General features: G+C 47.3%; 1 protein-coding gene across 1 annotated transcript in view; it reads right to left on the bottom strand.

The window, feature by feature from the left end:
- LOC105703316 (protein sickie) overlaps positions 1-18,350 on the bottom strand; it is a gene marked incomplete at its 5' end in the record, with an annotated part of 101,577 nt that extends 83,227 nt beyond the window's left edge. Inside the window, one exon of the mRNA XM_012431622.1 lies at positions 18,193-18,350. Within this exon, the coding sequence (XP_012287045.1) occupies positions 18,193-18,350 (158 nt within the window). The remainder of the gene's footprint in view (positions 1-18,192) is intronic.
- Positions 18,351-23,788: the final 5,438 nt, after the last annotated feature.

Below are 23,788 nucleotides of genomic sequence, written 5' to 3'. Positions count from 1 at the left end.
TCGCGATGTGAGTGCCCGCGATCTGATGAGAGGTTAGGATGGTTGGTTTCGTTGGTTGGTTGGTGATTGGTTGATGGTTGGTTGACGACTGGTTGGAGCTTTGTAGCAGTGGTGGTCGTATTTGTAGCCATTGTTTATTTGCAGTTTCGTCGCCAACGCATCGGTCACCCATCCAAGTGTTAACCACGCCCATGTTGCTTAACTTCCATGATCGAGCGAGAACCGATGCTCTTAACGTGGGTTAAGCATTGACTAGAGACTAGGTTAGGGTAGCGATGCTTCGGCACTGGTTTAGTCGAGTTATCGAACACAAACGATTAGGTGGAACTCGGTTTCAAGGGGTTAGATTCGCCAACGAAATCACGTCTTCTGTGCTAGAAATAGCGCGAAAGTAACCCAATAATCAAACGTTCTTACAGAAATTTTAATGCTGAACATCCCTTGTTACCGAATCACGTTACCGCTTATAATATGAAATCAATGGCAGTTGATTCACAAAGGACATCGTTTTGATCGATTATCGAGGGAGTAGCCCCTAACTCGGAGTGCATCTGCCGTCAGGTGATAACTTGGAACTTCAATTGTCGCATCCGAAGCGAGGCTTATCGCGCGGAGCTCATTACGGCGGGCTTATCACGGACGTCTTGTCAGTCTCATTCGAGGTGCGTCTCGAATACAAATTGGACCAAGGCTAAGGCTTCGATGATGCACCACGGATTAGCCCTGCTAACCCTTCCGATCCCCCGACTTTCTCCTACGATTAGCAGCCAAGGGCTATTAGAGGAGCCCTTAGGAAACTATCGCCCTTTCGATCCGACTTAGGGCTCCTCTCCGGCGATTTCTGGTGACTAAGCGCTCGTTACGCCGGGGAAAAGCTTATTATCGGGTATCGTCCCTGCGACGTCGCGACGGCCTCGTCTTTCGGCCACTCCGGCCGAATCCGATCCCATCTTTGGGGGTGTCGATTCGCCCAAGAGGGGCGAGGTGGAGGTCCGCTCGCCATCGCGACCTCCCGGGGCCGGTCCTAGTCGATAAAGAAGCTTTGCAGCACCCTCGAAGCTGGAAATTCAATTAGGCCGCCTTCTCTCGCGTAACCACCGCCGCGCCGGTTTTCCGGGATAATCGCGCCACCCTGTCGAGCCATTAAGCTCAGCCTGTCGACAGGGCCGGTGGCTTAACTTTCAAAGTGAACACCCCGGGACGTATCGATCCTTCGTCCACTCCCCGCGCGATGAATTGAAATTGTAATTACATGGTTTTTGACATAAAGCTCGACCCTGGCGATTTAATCGGGTCAGCACTGAGAGCCACCCCCTGGGGCGCGTTCGAGATGCCGTGGGTTTTGCATTCGATGGGAGCGATATTAAAAATTAAACGATCAATCACCGACAAGTGGCGATTTTCCCTCGTTTCCTCCATTAAGATAGAAATGAAAACTTTCTTTTTTATATTGACAAATTCTCATTTTCACCTATTGGAAATAGGAGGAGAAAAAGAGAGCGACCTGTATAAGCCGCCAACGCAGTCGGTGGTGGAATTTATCGAAAGCAAGGCGAGCGGATCGGCAACGCTCGAGCGATCTAGAATGCCACGAGGGATTGCAAGAAATCGCGGGCGAAACCGATCGTTCGCTAATGGATCACTCGAGAGGGAAAATTCGATCGGCCGTAGATTCGACGCCTCGGAATGAAGATGGCAAACTTGCCGACAAAGGTCGCAAACCTTGTAATAAAAAAAAAGAAAAATGAGATCTTCGTGAGAAGACCTTCTAGATCGTGAGAAGATCCTTCCTCATAAAAATGTTCCTGGAAGGATCCGACAAGTTCAGGCTGAAAATTAGTCGAAGGATCTCATGGGTCGTGCAATTAACCACTCCGAACAAGCTGATCGTATCTTCATCACCTCGTTATTTGCACGTCTCGGATTTGAATACTAATCCTGAGAGAAAATGCTAACAAACAGGATGAAAAAGAGGCGCGGGATCGTCCTGATTGAACTTGGGCGTGATTTCCGGGGTTCCCTGGCCTTAACCTTGAATTAGCGGAAGCTATGCGCGGGAATCCGAGGATTTCCGGTAAGGGGGAATCCAGCTATGGGATATTGCGGACATGTCAAGTAAGGGGTAAACGAACCCCTGAGGAATACGGATATCGTTCGTACCCACGACATGGCGAGTACGATTAATCTTGACATCGATATTTTTATAGCTTAAATGAAAAATAAATAAAAACATGTGTCCGGTAATCTGCACAAAATGTGTAAACGTGGTCATCCACCGAAAAAATGCATCAACGCAGTTGACCGTTCTCACTTCTCGCGTCGCCTTAAGCTCTAAAGCAAGCAAAAAATATCCACTTCAGGGGGGTCCGCAATACTAGCGAACAAATCGCGCTCAACGGAGCTTTGCTTCGCCCTCCACCACACCGGTCAAGGGTTACCGAATTCGAGCCTCCAACTGTGAGGGGTAGGTGGGGTAAACGCAACGGTTGATTGGAGTACGGCGTTCAAGGCCGAGGTCGGCCGGTAATTAAAAATGTCGGCCCCAGAATCGAGTCGGTCGGGTCTGCCAACAATGGGGCAAAACGGGCAACGTAGCCCCTCCGACTCGGGGATGTGTCCTCGTCTTCGGGGTTTCATGCACGTGCGGCTGTCGATTCGAATTAGCGGAGGGCCGACGGGGATCCAGCGGGACGGGAGGACAAAGCGCTTCGGCCGGCGGTTCCCGAGGGGTCCGGCTGGACTCCCGGAGGCTCGCCCGACCATTGGGGGTCCCGGCTGACTCACGGGCGAACCTGTCCGGCCACCGATTGAATATTTGTAGACCCACCGCCGGATGTCGTCCTTCGAGGACGCCTCGCCTCGTTACCCGGAGATTTCTCCGGGCTGCCGCCCCTCGCGACGTCTTGAGAGGTTTCGGATCCGTCCGATAATATTGACGCTTCGGGGGAGGCCGAGCAAAGATGAGATCTTCAGGGGAAGCTGTTACACGGTCGAACGACGTTTCCCAACCACTGGGGCGGTTTCGCCCTCTCGGAACATGACTTCCTTCCCAACCGCTTTACATTATTCCACGAATAACTTGCATATTAAAAACGTCATAAAATGTTCGGATAGCCGAGGACTCACATTTTTCACGCTCGCCTAGAAATGCCTCTTCTTCGATGGGAGTACCACAACACGCGGTGGGAATAATTTATACAGGCGAAGTAGATACCGGTCTAACGACTCCATCCATTTCGCCCCCTCTTCCATTATTTCCATTTCGAAATGGATCCCTCTAAACCCTCCCTTCGAGACGCATTCCGGTGGCGGTGCCACCCGTTAGGCACGGGCTCGTTCGCGCAAGAGCGAGCTACGAAATGGAGTGCGAGCCTCCTTTGCCGAGCTCGGAGGGAGAGGGCGAAACGCGACGCCAATCCTAAGAGCCCGCCAACGGAACGGCCAATGCCAGAGAGACCGAAGTTAACGTCAGAAACAGCTGTTGGTCTCCCCGCGAAGGAAATAAACGAGAACACTTTCGCGCACGGGTCGCACAAATGCTCGCTCTCCCGTCCCTCCCGTCACTCTCGGCTCGATTCGGGTCGCGTGCGAGTTCCGCAAGGGATGCTGTGCTTCGCGGGATGGACCACCCCAATGCTCCGCCGCGTTTTACCGCGCAAGGGGTGGTCCGCGAACCTACTAACCGTCTCTGAAATATTGCCCTTTCGAGAACCGGTGCCTCGATCTTAGAGAAATAAAAATAAAAGAAATGAAACGACGAGAAAAAAACAATAATAAAATGATTGCAGAAAAACAGGAATGGCCTAGTAGGATTGGGTGAATTTTAATTTGTCCTTTGAAATTAAACTTTATTAACAACGGCAGGGTAGGTTCGATTCACGCGAAGGTGTGAGATCAAGAGTTAAACGTTGGTAGAGGAAGGTTCGATTAGATGAAGCTTTATCTTTTTTGATATTAAATCATAATTAAAAGTTGTCCAAGACGTATTAGCTGCAATAGAAGGGTGACTTCTGTTGCGTGACTTTCCGCGTGTTTTTTTTTTCAACGCTTCAGGTAATGTGTTTTAGGCTCGCGGAAAGCAAAATGAGCAGAAAGGGGGAGGAAAAATCTTTCCACGGAGGAAGAAAAGTCGTCGAGGTTGGGGGATGGGGAGAATCCCGGAGGAAGTCGGAGAAGCTTAGGATGAATCAACCCTTACCAAGGCCTGTCCCGTGAAATCTCCCTAAGGATTTATGGCGACAGGATTTTGGCGGAAACGGAGATTTAATGACAAGCGGGTGGCTCTTCCGGAGGGTGGTTCGAGGTGGAATTAGTGGTCGATGTATCGAACGTCGAGGGAAGATTAACGGTGGAAAAACTTGGCAGAGGATCAACGGACTCCTGTGTAAGTCAACCGTTAGGCGAGTTAATTCACGGCATATATCCCTGCGGAAGTCCAACAAATTGACATTTAATAAAACCGTAAGACACGATAGAAAAAAAGGACCAAGGAAAATAAGAGCCCGATTTTTTGTAATTTTTCGCGGCTTATCCATTCCACTCATTGAAATCACCGAGAAAACATTCAAATTTAATACATTTAACGATGTCACGGATTTATCCGCGCGGATAATCCCGCAAGGTTAAACGTGAATCAAAATTCAAATTAAATTCATGAAAAAGCATAATTTATGTGGATCAGTTGCGGATTTTTATTATCTCGATCGTTTCAGATAGATAGATAGAGCCTACGACGCGTAATCGTCCTTCCTTGGGGCGAGTTATCGTATTAATTCAAATCACGTCTTGGTCGGTCAGATGCGGTCCGATAGGGTTCACCGAAGAGGATGTAAAAGGATGAAACGTCCGAAGAAGGACGAGGAAGAGTTCGTCGACCCCACCGATCCTGCAGGATCATCCTGCGAGGGCGGATGCCTTCGTCCCCAGTACCATTCTTTATTCCTTATTTTCCATCCTATTCTTTATCCCTGTTTTGATCCCTGCCGAGCGTCCTCCCCTTTCCCGATGCTTTTCTCCCGATTGCTTTATTTATCTTGTTCCTCCCCAGAAGCGCCACTTATTTCGCGATACATGTCCGTCGTGATCGTTTCCTCGACGTCTCGATAAATTTACCTGAAACGCAATTTCTCCATACCGACACGTGTTGATCCAGAAATTGAATCAAACTCATGTTTATCGATTTAAAAATAGAAATATTTCACTATTTTCCAGTCACAGGATGGGAAGCAATGAATAAGAAGGGAAAGACGTACACAAAATTCCACTATTCTATTTTTATGAAATATTTGTATATCATTACAATATTTGTTTATTGTATACATCTCACCGTCATCTGCATCGGGGTCCCGGCAGGATCCATTTTCCAGCCTCCTTCTCTGGATGCGTCGCACGCAAAGCATTTTAGATTTTTATCAAGTTACCGGTTTGCCCTCGAAATGTCCAAAAAAGTAATTTCCGAGCACTGATTACAAGCGTACTTCCGAAATCGGCACGATTCGTCAAGAAAAAAAAATGCACTTATACGCAAAGAACGTCTTCTATTAGAAAAGTTTATATTGAAAGAAATATTAAAAGATAAGTATTAAATCAAATGGTATTTCTAGCACCAAAATATGCAGGCTTAAGCGTTTAATTTCCCACATAAATTATCCCAGGCAGTTTTTTTAGTTGACATAGGAGGAAGGCCCAAAATTAAAGTACTTGTTTTATCTCGTAATGGACGTCGCGTTGAAATTTATTCCCGAGGTTACTTTGGAGACGTCTAAAGGGAAGCTCCGCGTGAGTCGATCAATCCATCGAAGGGAAGATTTTCGGAAAATTCTTTCCCGAGTGCTTATCGCGTGGCACCCCTGGGAAGAGGGTGGATCTTCCGGGATTATGCGATTAGCCGAGCCACGACCCCTGACTGCGGCATCACCTCGTGATATAAATCGCACCAGGCATTCATGAATTCTTTATGGCCGATTAGTGCTAAGTTCGGGGCACGACTTCAGGGGAGGGATCCAATGATTTCCCAAATTCGCAGGCACTTTCGACCGCCCCGAAAAGGGGCGCCGCGCGGCTTTTTCGAGATTACGCGTAATCGCTTTACCCCCCGCGTACGAGTCCCCCTGTGAGCGGATCACGCGCGAACGGTTCGCGGATTTTCCAAAGAAACGGGATTTCCGGCGAAACTTTGAAGGGCGGCATCCCAAATCGACGGGGTCGAAACACGGCCTCTTCTCGTGGAATCGTTCTTTATGCTCCCCCCGGTGGAAACGTATTTATGGGAATATATAACTCGGTAATCCGGCGAGGCGTATGTCGGCGGATACTCTGTGGTGAATTTCAAAGTTATCGGATACAATATAATCGATACGTTCGCTCGGCGCCTCTAAACCTCGATCAAAAGGAGCAACGATTTCTTTCAAGTTCACCGAATCGATCACCGGTTTGATAAGCAAAAGTAATTTGGAATTTGCAGCTTTGTCCCTCCGAAGCGAGAGAGGACGAGGAGAGAGGACGAATCATTGAAGGATGTATATTATACACATGACTAAAGACCCAACGACGATTGCAATTGCACGACCCAAACGTTTCAACAAAAGACTCGATCGCTCGGCGCCCCTGCTTATCGATCAGAAAAATGAATGATTCTTGAAAGCTCACTGACTCGGTCACCGGTTTGAAAAGCAAATGTCACCCTGCATTCACGGCTGACGCTACTTTGTCACTCCGGGGTGAGAGACAACTCGCGATCCGGGGCAGCATCCGCGGCGCGTCCTCTAAATCTTTGAATCGGTGATAAAAACGCATCGCAAGGTAGGGTACATAAGAGAAGAAACAGCGAGAAGCGAAACAACGCGGAGCAAAAAGCGACGTACAATCCGAGTAAAGACCCATCCACGATCGCAATTTCACGATTCAAGTGCATTGATCGCTCGACGGCCCGGCTGATCGATCGGAAAAAGCAATGATTCTCGAAAGCTCACTGACTCGGTCACCGGTGTGAAAAGCAAAAGTCACTCGGCATCGGCGGCTGGCGCGACTTTGTCACTCCGGGGTGAGAGACAGCTCGCGATCCGGTGGTCCCCGGCGCAGCATCCGCGCAATATCCGCGCAATATCCCCGCAGTATCCGCGGCGCGCTATCCAGAGCGTCGAATCCGCGGTAATGGAAGTGCACCAGAAGGTGGTGCGCGGGAGGAGAGAAAGAGCGACGGAAGTGTACGGTTCCAAGTGCACGGAGAGTGCTCGTCGAGAGGGCAAGAAAGACGGGAATAGAGGGCGAGGCGGGAGCGCGCGCGCGGGAGAGAAAGAGGAGAGAGAAAACCGGGAGGAACGTCGGTGGATGGGCGAGGGAGGGAGAGGGTTCAAAGAGTGGGCCGCGGCCTCTCTTCGGTGGTGCTTTCCCTGCGCAACTACCTTTTCATCCACTTCGGTGTCCCCGAGTATGCGAGAATATGTACGTGAACTTATGTGCACCGACACGAGTGTACGCAACTCGTATGCACGCGCTCGAGCACGCGTGTATTGCGCGGGCTCGCGAATATCGTGGATTCGCGAACGCGCGCTTTGCGCTCGGTCGCACTCGTCTTCAACTCGCGTGTTTTAGCGGAGCTCGGTACGCGCGGATAACTCGACAGAAATCTCTCCCTTTGCTCCTTTTTCTCTATCGCGCTCCGTATTATGACAACCGGCAGTTGCCGAATTTTCACGCCTCGTGACACGGCCGCGGCGGCGGAAAATCGCGGAAATCGTTAATCATCGTTTAAATCCTCTTTGCTCTTCTGACATTCGCCGATGCTATTGGTTAATTCGTTGAAAGATTTCAGAGCTCAAGCCTGTTCGGTCTTGGATCCAAATGAGCATCTTTGACGGTATTTTCTCTTTTACGAATAATTCCTTTTTGGTATGGCTTCGTTAATAATATGTGTATCCCTCTGGTTTCGATGAGAAATTAAGGGAGGAAAATAAGGAGATAAATTTAATGTCAATTTTTGGGAGATATGATTTTTTATCGGTATTGGGATCGACCTCGGTACGTATCGCAAAACTCCACCTCGCACCTCGTGAACGTTTCCCGATATGAATCGTACAGAAACTGATTTTTATTTCCGAGTTGTCCTTTGCCGTTGCAACCTTGCGATTCCGAGGCCTTGCTTCCTCGTTGTTTTTAATCGTTAGTCCGTAAACCGTACAAACACCTGCAAGTACATTCGTATGCATCGTTAACACCCAGGTGCATTCCGCGAACCTTCGACACGTAAAGAGAGCTTGGCTCCCTTCTCGGCTCGAGAACACTGCAACCGTGTAATTATTTGCACTTGCCTCCGGATGTATTTATGCAAGTACCCACATTTTTAAAAGTGTAAAATACACGCGGAGCGTTACCCCCGGATGTACTCGTTCTTGGATTAAATACGAGTATTCACTCACTCGTGTATTGACATATATTTCGCGCTATTTGCATGTAAATTTAATACAAGGTGGTGCACAAAAATAGATTAATATCTCTTTAACGAGTGACTCAACCCTGTATTAAATATAACTTGGATTACCTCCCGCGGATGACGCAAATTGCTGCCACTTTTGGCAGTACTTTCTATATTAGGTACTGGAAACAATGGCTGTCTTCCACCGGTAAGATGATAATACACATTTTATATGCTTAAGGGGTACCAAGACCGGTGCGTTAAAATTAACAACATAAATTAAAAGGTCAAAGTCAATCCGAGAAATTATTTCCCGGATTTGAAAATCAAGGAGATTCCCCGAAGTTCTAACTTATATTTATCAATCGAATACTAACTGTATACTTATGTTTATAAAATAATATATATATATATTTATTTATTTATAAGTAAGTGCACGTGCCCGAAGACTTTTGTAGTACATGCACGTACCTTAATCTACATCCACGAAAAACATACCTTCTCCTTTCTTATGATTTACAGAAACAGCAGGATTTATGAGATCCCCGTGATCGATCAATCGTCGATCAGTGGCAATCGATCAGCAGGCAATCTCGCGGTCACGACTCGGCTGCTGCACTTTTCACGTCACGTCCAATAAAGGAGCGAAAAAATCGTGAAAAGAAATTCGAAAACGTAAGTTCCAGGAGGAGCGATCCCTCGTACTCGATCGATCGGCGGTCACTCGGCGATCGGCTGACCATCGATCACGCTACTCCGATTTTGCTGCACTTTGCGCGCTGCAACGAGCGATGCACACCTCGCAGGAGGGAACATTTCTCGGCAGTCACCGCGGAGAAACTGATTTTTATTTCCGACGTGTCCTCCGAGGCTACACCCCCGCCTCGTTGTTCGAAGCCGTCGGCCTGTAAACCGTATAAACACCCGACGATGCGTCTGTATGCACCGTCAATAGCTGCACTCCGTGTACTTTCAATAACTTCGGAGCTCGCGCTCCCTTCGCGGTTTCGAGCCCACCTGAGTCGCGTATTAATACGTGCCTCAATGTCGGTGTTTTATACGAGTTCACGTGGCACGCACACCGATACACCGGCACCTTCGAAAAGAGTGCACTATTCAAGGTATACGTACATCGGGATCGGCCGTACATGCAATTACCCGCACTTTTTCGAGGCGACATTTACAACGATATATACGTCCTTACCGGTACATACCGCGGATATGTAGAGTATTTTTGAAATAATTATTCAAACCGAGAACCGATATGTGGGAAAAATTAAAAAGAATTAAAAAGTACGTACGTTTTACATAAGAGAATATATTTTAAGAAGAATTGTAAGAAATGTATCTTATATAGAGTATGTGGTTATTTTTTACGGGCTTAATGACGTTTTTGTCACTGAGAAAATATCCCTTTATCAACGATCATTCAATAAGTACTGACCTTGTTCGGTACTTTTATATGTACAAAATCCGACTTTAACTGTCAGAAGTGGGTTTTGAGGAAAGAAAAAAAGAAAAGAATCCCCCTTAATTCCAAGTCATTTTCCGCGAGGACAAGTAACGAGGAAGTCATTCACCGTGGAAAAGTTATTGCCCTACCCTGTACGTACTTCTGGTACATAACCCACTCCGGTTGGACCAAGGCATGCATTTTAGCGTGCGCGTTTCCGCGTGCATCCATATAAACGAGCACCTACGAGATTGGATAAGTGTACGTTGCCCAAACAAATGCGTACAAAACATCGAGCAAGTGTAGGTGTACGTGACGAGGGCATGCACAGGTACATAGGTGCCTGGAAACAACCGAAGAAGCACTGCTGCGAATGTGTGCCTGCACCTACGCATGCAAGTATAAATGCTCGCCTGGAAACGAGGAAACAAGCATATCTACGCAAACGAATGCTCGCGAGATCGAATGAATGCACGTGAAGGTACGTTTGCTGGTGCAAGTGCAGGTGGATGCGCGCCTGGAAACAAGAGTCTTGGAAAAGAAGGGGAAGTTCTTGGTCGCTGCGGGGGGTCGCGGGAGAAAACGCGGGAAACCGGCACGATGGGGTCGAGGGTGAAAAACCCCGAGGATCGCGAATAATGCCGGCGGGGGTGGGTGCGCGTACACACCCCCGCGGTCGTACCGAGCAATAATAATTGCAACCTCGCCGAGCCGGGACGACTCGCGATTTTCCGCGGCCTCATTAGCGGGAAACATTGCACTTCCCCTCCGGCTTCCGAGGCTGCCATCGCGCCGGGGGAAATGGATTAATGTGCCCGTAATAAATAATTAACGACGGTTTCGTGCACGGCTCTAAGTGGCGAAGTGCGCTCGCCGTTTCTCGGAGAAACTGCGAAATTGCGAGGCATCGACCGAGTTCAAATTTCATGTTCCAGTTAGACTTCGAGCTTCGGGCTAAGTGCCGAGAGTCGATTAAATTAGAGAGAACCGTCGCCAACTCCCGGAGTATTACCTATTCGAAACTTTGGGTGGTAATATTAAATATTGCATTATTTCTTTTGAGACGGGAAATCTTCCGTGACTATTATTATTATTATTTTTAATATTCTACAATATAGATCAAGTTTCGGCGAACTTAGAACTTCAAGTGAATAAAGTAAGGACATTAATCAAATTAGCGAGAATCGTTGGCTAATATTTAAGCTGGCATTCGAGATTTCTTATAATATTTGGTATTTCGTTATTTTTTATAGGTTGTGGACTTTTCCATGGTGTACCAAAAATTCTTTTAGCTTATTTCGCATCGGGAAGTGATACTACAGGTCGTACCTTAAATGCCTCTACAGCTGCAACGAAACGCAGCGGTATCGCTTCAAGCGATGCATTTACAAAGGATTCCTGACAAGGTGCTTTTTCCACGTGTACGGCCAAGTACTCGACCCAGTTTCTCTCGCGAAACCCGAGCCTACGTCAAAGAATTAATCCAACCCGTGTAATTATTTCCAGCGAGGGAGTATTCGGTGCCTTCGCTGTGTCTCGGGGAAAAGAAGCCACGCCGATGAATACAACCCTGGAGTGCCGAAAGAGAGGGCCGTGGCCGTTTCGCGAATTTCCGGTGTTTTCGAGTAACTCGCATCGCCGAGTTTCGCAATTCTAAGAGCAATTCACTAGTTCATCTCAGAAAGAGCTAGAGGTAGTTTCCCTTAACATTCCCACCTCTCGGAACGGTAGGAGAGAATACACGCCCTCGAGAATCCTAATTAACGGGCCGATAATTACACTCAACCGAGGAAAAAGGAATTACATTGATAAATTTATCACTCCCATACTAATAACCTAATTATCATTGCGTAATTTATACGCAGACAAAAATGTCGAACTCTATATCATCCTGTAAAAAATGGATCCCCCCCTTCAAATTCAGAGAAAAATCGAGAGCAAGAGCAATCTCAACGAGTCGATAACAATGAAAATCCATCGAAAGGGAATTATTCAAAGGGTTTAAACACGCGAATCCGAAGAGTGAGAAGAGAACGGAGGGCAACCACGGGGATGACAACAGGTTGTCGCCAATTCGCAGTGCCCGGTTGACGTCGTAAGGGATTTAATTAAAACCGATTGTAACGACATAAATCACGCCGCGTGACCAGATCAAAGACAAAAGTCGCAATGAAAAATCCAACAAAAGCTCCCGGCCCGATCGCACCGGGAACAAAAGAATTCGAAAAGAAACGGAGGCGCGAGAATCCACCACCGAGGGATCGCGCGAAAGCGAGAGTGCGAAAGGAAGGGGGATAATCCGCGTTAATAAAGGATCGAACGTGACAGGGGTAGGATGGAATCGCCTGTGAAGTTCCGCCATTTCCTTCGTCGATAGCGTTTCATATTCCGGGGAAAGCTTTAACGCCGATCTCTGCAACCCTTTGAAGACCCCTCCTCCCTCTCACCGTCTCTCTCGCCCTTGTGGACTCCCTTTCGTGGCCGTTCGGTGGAGGCGCGTGCGAGAGGGCGGTGAAAATCGCGAACACACGCACACAGGGAGTCCTGACCGTGCCTAAACCGGGGGGTAGTATTTTTAACCCACGAGAGAGAGATTTAAAGGCCCGCAAATGTCCACGAGGAGGGTTCTCAACGTCCAGGTCGGGCGCAAAGGGGCGAGTCTTGCCGACTTCGCCCACCTCCGGGAGGAGCATCCCTGGGCCCCGGGAGAGGTGAAGGACCCGGGTCTCACGAGGCGATACACTCGCCTTTAATTCCTCTCATTGTCGGCACGACCGAACCCGGCGATTTATATCGGCCCGTCGACGTGGCCCAACCCCCTTTTTCGGGTTCGGCCGCTCCGAATTCTCGCCGGATTACTAATTCGTGGGACCGTTTTATCGCGCCCCGTCGTGGAGAAATATTGTCCCCGGCTCCTAGACCGACCCAGGGGGTGACTTTAGCCGCGATCAATTTTATTATCCACGTTCAGGGAAAAAGATTTTTTTTTTCCCTTCAATGTACTTTTTATGTCTCCAACGAAGGTATTTCATGTGACGTTAAAATAAGGGAGGACGAGGTCCATGATATTTTGACATACCAATAAGGGTGTAACGATAATGTTACGTCAATCATTTGTAGAGTTATTTCTCATCATCGATTTCTCTTCTCTTCGCTTAATATTTCTTTTGGGGGTATTAACTGGGTTATTTTGTTCGGTATTTCTGTAGCCGGAGCATCCCTGCGCGAAGTCGAAATTGAGTCGACCACCACATATGGATAACTGTGCCCGGACAGTTAACCATAATATACGAGCGTCCGGTACATCGTATCGGTCTCTCGAAGATCCTCCCTTGACCCTTCCCACCTCCCCGGTCGTAAATATCATTAAAATATGAAATTTACAACAATGCGGCTCCGACCTTTTCACTCAGCGCAGTAAACGTGTCCGTAGGGGAAATCACCACCGTCTTTTCCGATACCGCAATCCCTTCCCTTCCCTTCCCAGGGCATTTCCCTCCTCCCCCTGGAGTCCAGGAGGAAAATGAAAAATCGACTTTACGATCAACATGTTTTGCAATTATTAAAAATACACTCCGCCCTAAAGCCGATACCTCGATATTCTCGCAGTGCGAACCCTTCATCCCTCAACCCTTATTTCGCCTAATGGCAAAATTTTCATTCACGTAGAGGAGCTTCTCAGCTCATCGCCCGAGTCTAAGAAGAGGAACGCAAAGAGGAAAGAGAAAAGGATGAGCAGCGGCGGAAACTCTTCCTCTCGAGTGGGGCAAACAATCTTCTCGGATTTCCGCCGAGGGCGCGAAGGGGTGGGCCATCGGTCATCCGGATGACGGATATGAGATTTCCGTCCAAGAAAGCGATCCCGATATCTCGGCTTTTCACGCGGAGTCGTCGAGTCACGAGTCTGCGGAGTTTTTCGACGCCCCAGGAGTACACGACGAGAAAGAGGGGTGACGCAGCTGCGAATCCAGGAGAGCATCATCCCTCCGGCATCCGAGGGAGAGATTTCTTGCGATAGGAATTCCTGTCGGACCGGAGACGCGGTCCGGTGAAATTAATCGAATCCTGGGAGCAGGAATTAAGCCATCCCCGAACCCAGGAATCGTGAGGGTGCATTTTGAACTGACCATTTTTTTTTTTCGGCCCTTTCTAAAGCGCCGTCAGTAATTCCCTCGATTAAGGCATCGTACGTTCGCGCCCAGCTGCTACTTCTTGGATAATGTAATTTATCGCCGTAGCAGTTGTGATTTTATTGTAGTTCACCGTTGACCTCGTTTCGTCCCCATTTCATCGCATTTCCTCCGATGGCTTCTTCGCGTTTAATGCGGAATCGTCACGTTTACGCGCAATCGCCGCGACAATTATCGCAATTACGTTGGCACTCCGTTCTTTCTCCCCTTGGGCGATTTTCCTCCGCAGGGAACGCCTTTAAGAAAAAACAAAGGGACCGAGAAAGGGCGAAAAGAACCCGCTCGAGTGGTCGGGACGATGAATCGCGCCGATTAAAGAATCCCTCAACAATGCCGGATCTCTCTCTCTCTCTCTCTCTCTCCCTCTCCCGAGAGCGTTCCATCTCGAGTGCCGGAGTCCATTTTAAGACCGTCGAGAATTTCGGAACGTTAAAGGACTCCCCCGAACAATGGGTTATCCTTGAAGCCGCGAGCAAAAGGAGCAAACTCCGCGAAAGAAAAATCTTCCGCGAGATGAAGCGATTATCGAGAAAGTTGGGATTAATATCGAGTCTCCAGCCAACTCTTGGCGCCGTGGTCCATTACGCAAATCCGCGGGTTCTTTTATTCAAAAGTCGTTTGCAATAATTAACTGAATTCAAGATTCAGGCCACTTCCAGTGATCGCGAAAAATTGATACCTAGTAAATCAAAAGTCAAAACCATGCAACCTTAACCATCATGATGTGGGGAACACGTTAAAAGGACAATTCTGTATATCTATACTGACAAAAATAAAAAAATTAATTATATTCTTTGAATTATATTTATTAAATAGAATCATGCGGGAAGTAAAATCGGATTTTCTCTTAAAATATGCCACAATGACGTACACGTATACGGATTGTTCGTTTAAAATTCACCGTCCTCAGAATCTCAGAAAACTATTTCGATTTTATCACGTCACGGAGTTCGCAAGAGGGGTTCCTTATAGAGTCGGTTGGAGTTTCCGAAGCTACTTTGAGGAAGCGTGCCCTGACCTAGGGCTCGACGAGCGCCTAGGAAAGCGAGCGCGAACTTCGGCAAATGGGGTGTGGACGAGAGCAGAAAAAAATTCAGCGCCCAGGAACAATATCGTAAATCATGACGGCACACGTGCAGGGCCTCCTAAGGTACGGAAGTCTATTTCGAAAACGAGCGTCACCGCTCGTCCCGAAGCTTACGAACACGCGTGCCGTGTGCTTTTACGGGGATGCTGGCTAACACGAGCGCAGCATCCCCTAAACCCGTCCAGCGGTGCTCCGTCGATGCAAACGAAGCAAGGTGAACAATACATCGATAGTAAAATGGTTTACTCTCCCAGAATCCCCACGAAACTATAAATGCATAAAAATAATTGAAGAAAAAGCTCAACGGAAGAACACTCGTATTCTCCTGCGACTTGATAAAGAAATGGTCCCGGAATTATTTTCTATCCCTTTGAGCTAACCAGATAAGAAAACATATATTTCGTCGATAGTACAATACGGTGCGCGATAATCCCCTATTTTCACAAGATGCAACTACACCCTATTACCACTCCCCTCTAACAATATCCAACACGAGTTGCAATTATACCCTTTTTTTTTTATTAATTCTTTAGTCTTTTATTTTTACCCCCACGGAAATATTGTATTAAACTCGGAATTAAATTATTAGAGCAGAGTTTGATAGAGAGGGCGTACTGTTCTGCAGGCCGAGATTATGTTAAGGAATAAGGCGTTATCAGATAGAGCTTCTATGAGGCCCTCGTTGTAAAAGGATTAATCGCGGGATGAATAATTCCAGGGGTGGCTTGGGAACCACTGGGAATCAGGGTGCACATCTGGCCAGGACCGTGAGCACCCCGGGAGAAGACGGGTCTCCGAGGGAGAGAGAAAGTACAGTATAAACTATGGGGTGCCACCCCCGAAGCAGCCCCTTGCCCCTGTGCCCCACGCCCCGCGTCGATGTAGGTAATATTACGGCTCGCGCATGCGCGCCGTGTAGGGCACGCGTTCGAGAGGGTGCACGCGTGCGTTGAGAGAGGTTTCCGTTGTAAATACGAATCCAGGCTGTTTCTGGAAGCACCTCGAAGTGCACGGAGATAAAGGGTTGTGCTAAACATCGAGTCGAGTCAGGGTGGAGGACTTTCGGGGGTTTCCGATACACCCCCTGATAGGTCCTTGACGAGCGAAGACACGCGTCCATGATTTTTTACGGTGGAAAAGCCCTACCCGAGAAAATGTACATCTTCGTGACAATCCCCTTTTGATGAGGAAACATCAATTTAAAAGAATTTACTTGATAAGCATGAGAAATGATAATCATTTTGAAATAATTGTATTTACCTTGTCTGGATTGAATTTCTCCCGGGTTTTATATAACATATCGGATTATGCTGCGTGGATTATATAGAATGTATATTATGTATACTATGCGGAGATAAGTGCAACGGACACGTGGGACGTGTATGCATCAAGGGAGATTGTCAAGTAAAGGCGAGTCCAGGGTGTCCCTCCGTAAAAGCCATATCAGGGGTCGAGGGTTCCAGATTAACGGGGGCTTCCCGGGGGGTTGACGAGGACGCTAAGAAATCCAATCTTGATTCCGTGCACCAGAAGAATCGCCGTCGAACATCCTGGATATACGTGTATGTCGATCCCAGCGCATTCCCGTTTCGTAATAAACTCTATTGAAAAAAGCCAATCCGGTGGAAATAGAAAAGAAAAAAATGAACTATCGGTTCGATCTTGATAAGGCTAATACCGTATCACGTAACACGCGTACGCGACCGTTAAGAGGATGTCAATGTAACGACGAATTCAAAGTATCCCTTCGTAAAAGCAGAGCTGGAAGTTGGGGTTACCGACTAATGGGGGAACCCATGGGGTTGCCATAAAATTCAGCCTTGATTTTCGCCGCGGAAAAATCGCTGCCAAGGGATGTGGAAATATTTCCGCATCGATGCATCCCCATCCGCCAAATGAGTTTCCATTTAATGGTCCAATTTTGGAGAATGTGTAATGAATACCACCCTATCGTCCAGCTCCTACTTAAATAATACTAACGTCCAGAGGGTAGGGCGATCACGATATATATATTTATATTGCATGATATGTATATAAAATATCGGATACCGGGTATATCAAGAGAGTTCTCCTGTAAAAGCAAATCCTGGGTATCTGTTCATAAAAGCCATTCGAGGGTCGGGGTGGCTATAAAATTTAACTTTGACTTCCCCCGCGGAAAAATCACCGTCAAGGGATGTAGGTAGATACATTTCCATGTCGATGCATCCCCATCCGACATTAGTTTAAATTAAACCAGTCTACCTCTGGTGGATGTGAAACGAAAACCACCCCGATGGCCAGTTTCAAGTTAAGTAACATTATAACCTCTCGGTCCGACGGGGATAAAAAAGACGTCCAGAGGGTAGATCGATCCCGATGTGGATAATATTACACGATGCGTGCACAAAGTATCGGATACTGGGTGTGTTAAGGGAGTTCCACTGTAAAGGCGAATCCCGGGTGTCCCTAAAAGCCATATCGGGGGTTGGGGTCGCCGTCTAATGGGGGCTTCTACAGGGTCGCCATGAAATTCAACCTTAGTCCTCGCTACGGAAAAATCGTCCCGACCAGAGTCCTAAATATATTTCGGCACCAATGCGTCTCCATTCGCTAATGAGTTTCCATTAAAAGCATCTCCACGGCTGGCGGAAATAAAGGGAAGATCCCGTCTGTGAGCCCCGTCATCAACCCCCTTTCGCTTTTCGCCTTTTCCTCCCCATCGTCGCCACTACTTCTTATGTCTCCCGGGTTTGTGGGAAATACATTTGGCTTTAGCCTGGCTCGATTCACACCCCTTTTTCGTTTGAGGCCCTTAACTGCACCCTTCTCACGCGTCGCCATTTCTCCACGAAACTCCGTCACATGGACCAAATAAGAAACCAAACACCTAAACTCTTGATAAAGAAATGACAAAATAAAGGTATAAACGAAACCTGCTACTCTTTTGAAATTTACAATTTTGCTTTCTGTTCCCAAATAAATTTCGACCGAACACACGCTGGCGATCAATTTTGTCGAGAAATTCACCGATCAAATTTAATAACTTTACATATCCTTTATCACTTACCTAATTGTGTCTGGTGACCAGGTTGAGGAGCTGGTCTGACTTTATCAGGGGGACATCTCCTGGTGGCAGCGACAGTGGCCGGCAAAGGGATGCTGGTCCCCCCTGGACCAACCCCCACGCCGACCGCCCCCGCCTGCTTATTGTATGGTGATGGTAATCTGCAAAAGGAAATAGAGTGGGCACGTAAGAAAATGATTAGATGATACAGAAACGATGTTCATCGAGGAAGGCCTTGTCAGAGGTGATAGAAGAAATCCTAAAAAACGCTTTTGTCGACGAACAAAGAGCGTTTGTCGCGCGACAAGATGTTCTTTCACGGTTCGGTATTAAGACTCGTCTTGCCTAAGACTCCTGTCACTTAAGACTTTACAGGACGGTACACACTACTTGCGCACCGGAAAAATCATTGCGTGCTAGAATTCATTAGAGTTAATTTCACGGTACGTTCGCGTCTGCCGTAGCAAAAATCGGAAGTTAATGCCGAGGATGAAAGCTACATGTACTATGAATGAACAAAAGGAAGCAAGTAAAGAGGCTATTAAATTATGCTGCTTTATTTGGGGACAACATTTAATGCACACGCGTGTGCAAAATGTTGCCCCACTGATAAACCTGTTTCTCCAGCTACGAGGAGGAAAAAAATAAGAAATCGAGATTCGCATCCACGATGAGAGGAAAAATGGTAATGGCGACGTTAATGCGTTTGTATCGGACGAATGGCCATATCGGGTGTTACTTTAGGAATTTCTTTCCTTGTTAGCTCGCTTAGTATATTAATCGAAAATAGATTCCTCTCCGATTTAACCGGATGAGGGAAGTCAGGTGGAATTCTTGTAATTACATTTTCTATCTTTCAAAAAATTGAAGGCAAAAGAATTGCGTAGATTAAATGAAATATAATTATGCTCGGAAAAAAGAATACCCAGTGAAAGAGAGTTGTGCAGCGTCAACTGAAAAAAAAAAAAAGAAAAGAAAGAAGAATACCGCTTATGCAGTTGCAGGTGACATATATCGTCACACGTGGCATTGCGTTCCTGAGGCTTCGCACGTGGATATGAAAATTAGATTAATAAACACGTAAGCGGTTTCTAAATATAACACCGGGCTTACCGCGCTTAGTAAGAGGATTTTTCCCACCTGCTCATCGCTTTTAATTTAATGCTATTTTCAATTGGCATATCCCTGTGGCTTCCAAAATGATAAATTTTACACGTACTCGCCGCAGAATAATTTACCAAAGCTTTCATCGCTCGCCTTAAAACATCCAGCGGCACTTTTCCGTTTAATTAATGCCGTGATAATGAACTGCAGCAACAATTGAACTCCCGATAATTAAACTCCAAGGAACAATCTCGGAGTTTTTCGAGCGGTTTCCAAGAAATTCGCGACCCTCTTAAATTTCTTTCTCTACACTTTTAAAGGTCCAACCAACGTCGTATCTGACTTTATTCTTCCTCCACCACATTTCGCGTTTCACATTGACTCGGAGAATTGACCGTCGTCGTTTAAGCACTCCTCTTCACCTTCACCCTCCTGACGTCACCACGTCCCGTTCTTTGCACCTTGAAATTCTTCCTTTTTAAATCGTCTCGAGGACGCCGCAAGAGAGGAAGGGAGAGAGCGAGAGGTCCGACCTCACTGTGGAAGCTGCGAATCTCGGTTCGTTATCGTCTTCGTCGAGAGGGCCAGGAGAAAAAGCGTCATCTCGCTCTCTTACAATTTCACGCCAACCGTAAAACTCCATTCTCGCGTAATTCCCCGTTATGCGCGCATTTACTGCCCTTTGCTTATCATCTTCGCCTCTCCCGCAAGCCTGGCGAGGCTAAACTGGATATAAAAGTGGATATCCTCAGAGTCGAGCAATAATTTCCTATCCGGAATAGCTTAATTATTATTTCAAACCGCAGAAACATTAAAAACTCGCGGGATTTCAAGGTAAAACCTAGATTGATAAAAACTGTATCGTGATTTAAGATGTCAGCTTAATGGATTTTGAAAATCACGAGATATTTTCATCTTGTCCTGCGCATGAGCAGCAGAAAAGAAATATACAAAAAATATATTAATCATCAAGTATTCATTTCATCGCGCGCTTTACCCCGAAAGTGATTCTAGAAACAGTTTCTAGTGAGTTATTCGTACTAAGCAAGAAACACCGCCCAGCCCTAATCAAAGCGAAAGTAACTACAGGGTGGGAACATAATAGATACTACTTAGCAACCTCAGTAATGTTTTTTTTTTCCTTTTCAATTAATTCCCTCTAATTGAAGTCTACAAGCAGTGCCGCTTATCTCCGTTTAACCGTCGCCGTCCGCTCATCGTCAACGACCTCGATGGACGACGACCGGTTACGCGAAAGGAATAAATAAAATAGAGTGAATGAAAAAAAAAAAACAAGACCCGGGATAAAAATTCCAAAACTCACGGCACCTACGCGGGAAGGCGAGAGGAGGCTAAAGGAAGGGGAGAGAGAGGGAGAGAGACAGGGACCAGGACGAAGTATTTACGATGACCGGGTATATCTCGGTATGTCGAATGGCCGTTTTCTAACGCCCACGCCGTTCGGAGTAGTCGGTGCAGCTTATACGGACACACCTCGTAGCCGGTTTGATTTGAATCGAATGCCTCGCGGGGTGTCCGACGTGTGCTGACGCTCGTTAAAAGTATCTATATGGGGATGCGCACCCCGCGAGCTCCATTCGGCGCGCCATGAAAGTCAGCTGACGCGCACCGGCTGGTCGCTCCTCGCGTGTCGTGGTTCATTTGAAACACCGCCTAAGGACGACAGGTGGACGTTTTACTGCGCATTCGTTGGCCGAACGACGTTGATGACGGCTAGACGTGCAGATCCGAGCTCGTTATGCGTTCTGACTGGATTATTAAAGTGCTCTCGTTTAATCCCTAGCCGGCATGTGTTTCAGTGCTCGAATAAAGGAATCCGTCCTACCCCGTTGAAAATATATGCTCGAAACATGGTATACATGTAGTCCATGTTTTTTTCAAGATTATTAAAGTGCTCCCGTTTAATCCTAGCCGTCACGTGTTTCCGTACTCGAATAATTAAAACCGTCCTACCTGAGATCTCGGAGCGACAAAGAACGGATCCTTTACAAAGCTAAAGAATCTGTCTGATTCATTAGGCAACATTGGCGAAAATTAAAAAAAATCTGATTAGTGGATGTTTTCTTTTTTTCAAGTTAATTCTCGGTAACGTATTTTTTTTCTTCTTTTTTTTTTTTTAAGCCAAGGCAACGTATGGTAATGTTGACGTAGAACGGCTTAAAGTGGCGAAAAATAACGACGAATAAAAGTTGCAATTATCAGACTTAGATCTTGACGGTCAGCTGTTACGCCGCGATCGACTGGTTCTCGTATTATGTCTCCACACGAGGTACCATAGTACCATATGCGGATGTCAGGTGATGCTTAGGGGTCATTTGTTAAAAGGATGACGTTAATGTAGTGCCCACGCTCATAGATCACGCGCTATATTAGGGGTGAGGTAAAATGATTTCATACAAAATAAAATACCACCCACTTTATGTCAGGCCACATCATTAATCGCATCCATTAACCCCAATTCGATAATCATTCGGGACTAAGAAAAAATATCCATCATTACAATTAAATGGAATTAAATGCAAATGTGGAAACGGGTCGACGATCAAATGTAAACGAATCCAGACATCGTGCAACTCAAGTTCTACCAGTCTCATTGAGAACTCCTCAATCGTTCCAAAATGTCTTTTCATTCAACATGTTAACACGAAGAGCAGTCATTCTCCGACGCGCATATGCTCAATGGTTAACCAGGTCCCTCGGGCAATCGGGTCCTCGGACACATGTTCGGGAAATAAACGTCAAACACGGGGCGAGTACATGTTTACGATCGATAGAGCACCTCGTCCGTTCTCGTCTTTCCGGCCAGAGTAAGATCAAAGTCGCCATATGGATGCTGCGCGTTTAAATCGGGAAGGAACCAAAGTGCGACAACGACCCTATCGGATGCGGAGAGCAGAGACGAGGGCGTGATGCATCGCCAAAAAACGTCCCCTCCCCTCCACCCGTCGAAGCCCCAGAAGGCTCGTTCCTCTCCTGAAATCCCATAGAACCCCGTAAAACCCCCTAGGACCTCATAGAACCCCCTGAACCTCGTGAAACGTCGTGAAACCCGTTGAAACCCGGCGAAACCCGGTGAAACCGAACGAAACTCGGCGATACTGTCCGACGTAGACGGACGAGTAGCGTGTGCATGACGGATGCTCCGCAGGGCTTAGCAGACGCGAAAGACCCCCCCTGCGAAAGAGAATTTTCAATTTCCCGGGGCCCACGGCGGTGTATGTCCCGATCAAGGGGATATTTACGATGCAATATCGAGAATTAATGCGCGTGCACGCCGAGTGGAACGCGTCACCCGTCACAGCGTTTATTCGTGCATGCAAATGCGGGGAAAGGGGTGCCGTGTTTTTTCATTGTGCCTAAATGACGCCGGCCCTGTCTCTTTCGTCCCCTTATTCGTCGATATATTTCAATACGTTCGTATCTTTGCCAAGATTTATAGGATAGCCGTCCAATGGTTCACCCTACAACGGCGAATCGGTCGCGCGAGCCGATTTGCATTCAGGGCGTTTACAAAATAGTGGACATGATGTACGCAACGCTATCCTCGTCGAAGATAGAGCCTAGAAGTCCTGTACTATTTTTTTCTTTTTTTTTCTCCGGCGCACCGTTTGCCTGTAACAATTAACCGAAGAAACTGCCAAAGAGTCCAAACCGCGTCCACCATTTTTATAAAGACCCAGTGTAGTAAAGTATGCGCCAAGATTCATTACCAATTCCGAAAAATGTCAAAACGATACCCCTCCATATTCAATTACCCAGGTAATATTAGTAACAAGAACTGTCTTGACACGAAGCTTCCAAGAGACAAGGGACGTTACCCGGCCTTAGTGCCATTACCTGTCCATTTAATAAATGTCTATTAAAATGTTAATCCTCCTCTCCCAGGGTAATAACCATGCGTACCACGAGCATTAACATATCCCACGTCCCCCACTTTCCATCTAGGGCGAACCCCTCGTTAAAGACCGTCCCCGCGTAAAATCGAGTTCTTTTTCTCAAATAGGCCTCTGCATATTATTTATAACCAGGGTGGTTATCGCTAATTAAGCGAATTGCCCGGAGAAGACATTTCCACGAAACGAGAGGTACTTTTTCCTGTCTCCGGAGTGGTCCCTTTGTGTCCTCGTTAGAGGAACGCGTAGACGGACCTCGGTTAGCGTCGCGTCATTGAAGGTGCGTGCACGCCCGGCGGAGGGTGCGTCGCGGGTGGTACGCGTCGTAATGAGAAGTGCATGGCCCAACTACGTGCCGTGCGCACTCGCGCGTACACGCGCGTGCAAGGACACGCAGGTGGAATAGGGGACACGCGGGGAGGGCAGGGGCGACAGGGGACTTGACTAATTACCTGCGCGCACCCTCCTGGACCGTCCCGAGGAGGCTGCGGCGGCGTTCCTCGGATTCCTCCAGGTGCACGCGTGCACGCAAAACGCGCGGGACATCCGCCGAATGCACGCGTCGAGATCGATGGGAACCG

The sequence above is a fragment of the Orussus abietinus genome, unplaced genomic scaffold (genome assembly GCF_000612105.2).
Source record: "Orussus abietinus isolate OABI.00-Male unplaced genomic scaffold, Oabi_2.0 scaffold273, whole genome shotgun sequence".
NCBI classification, from domain to species: Eukaryota; Metazoa; Arthropoda; class Insecta; order Hymenoptera; family Orussidae; genus Orussus; species Orussus abietinus.
The sequence above is the reverse complement of the archived record's forward strand: the minus strand, read 5'-3'. Positions and strand labels throughout refer to the sequence as shown.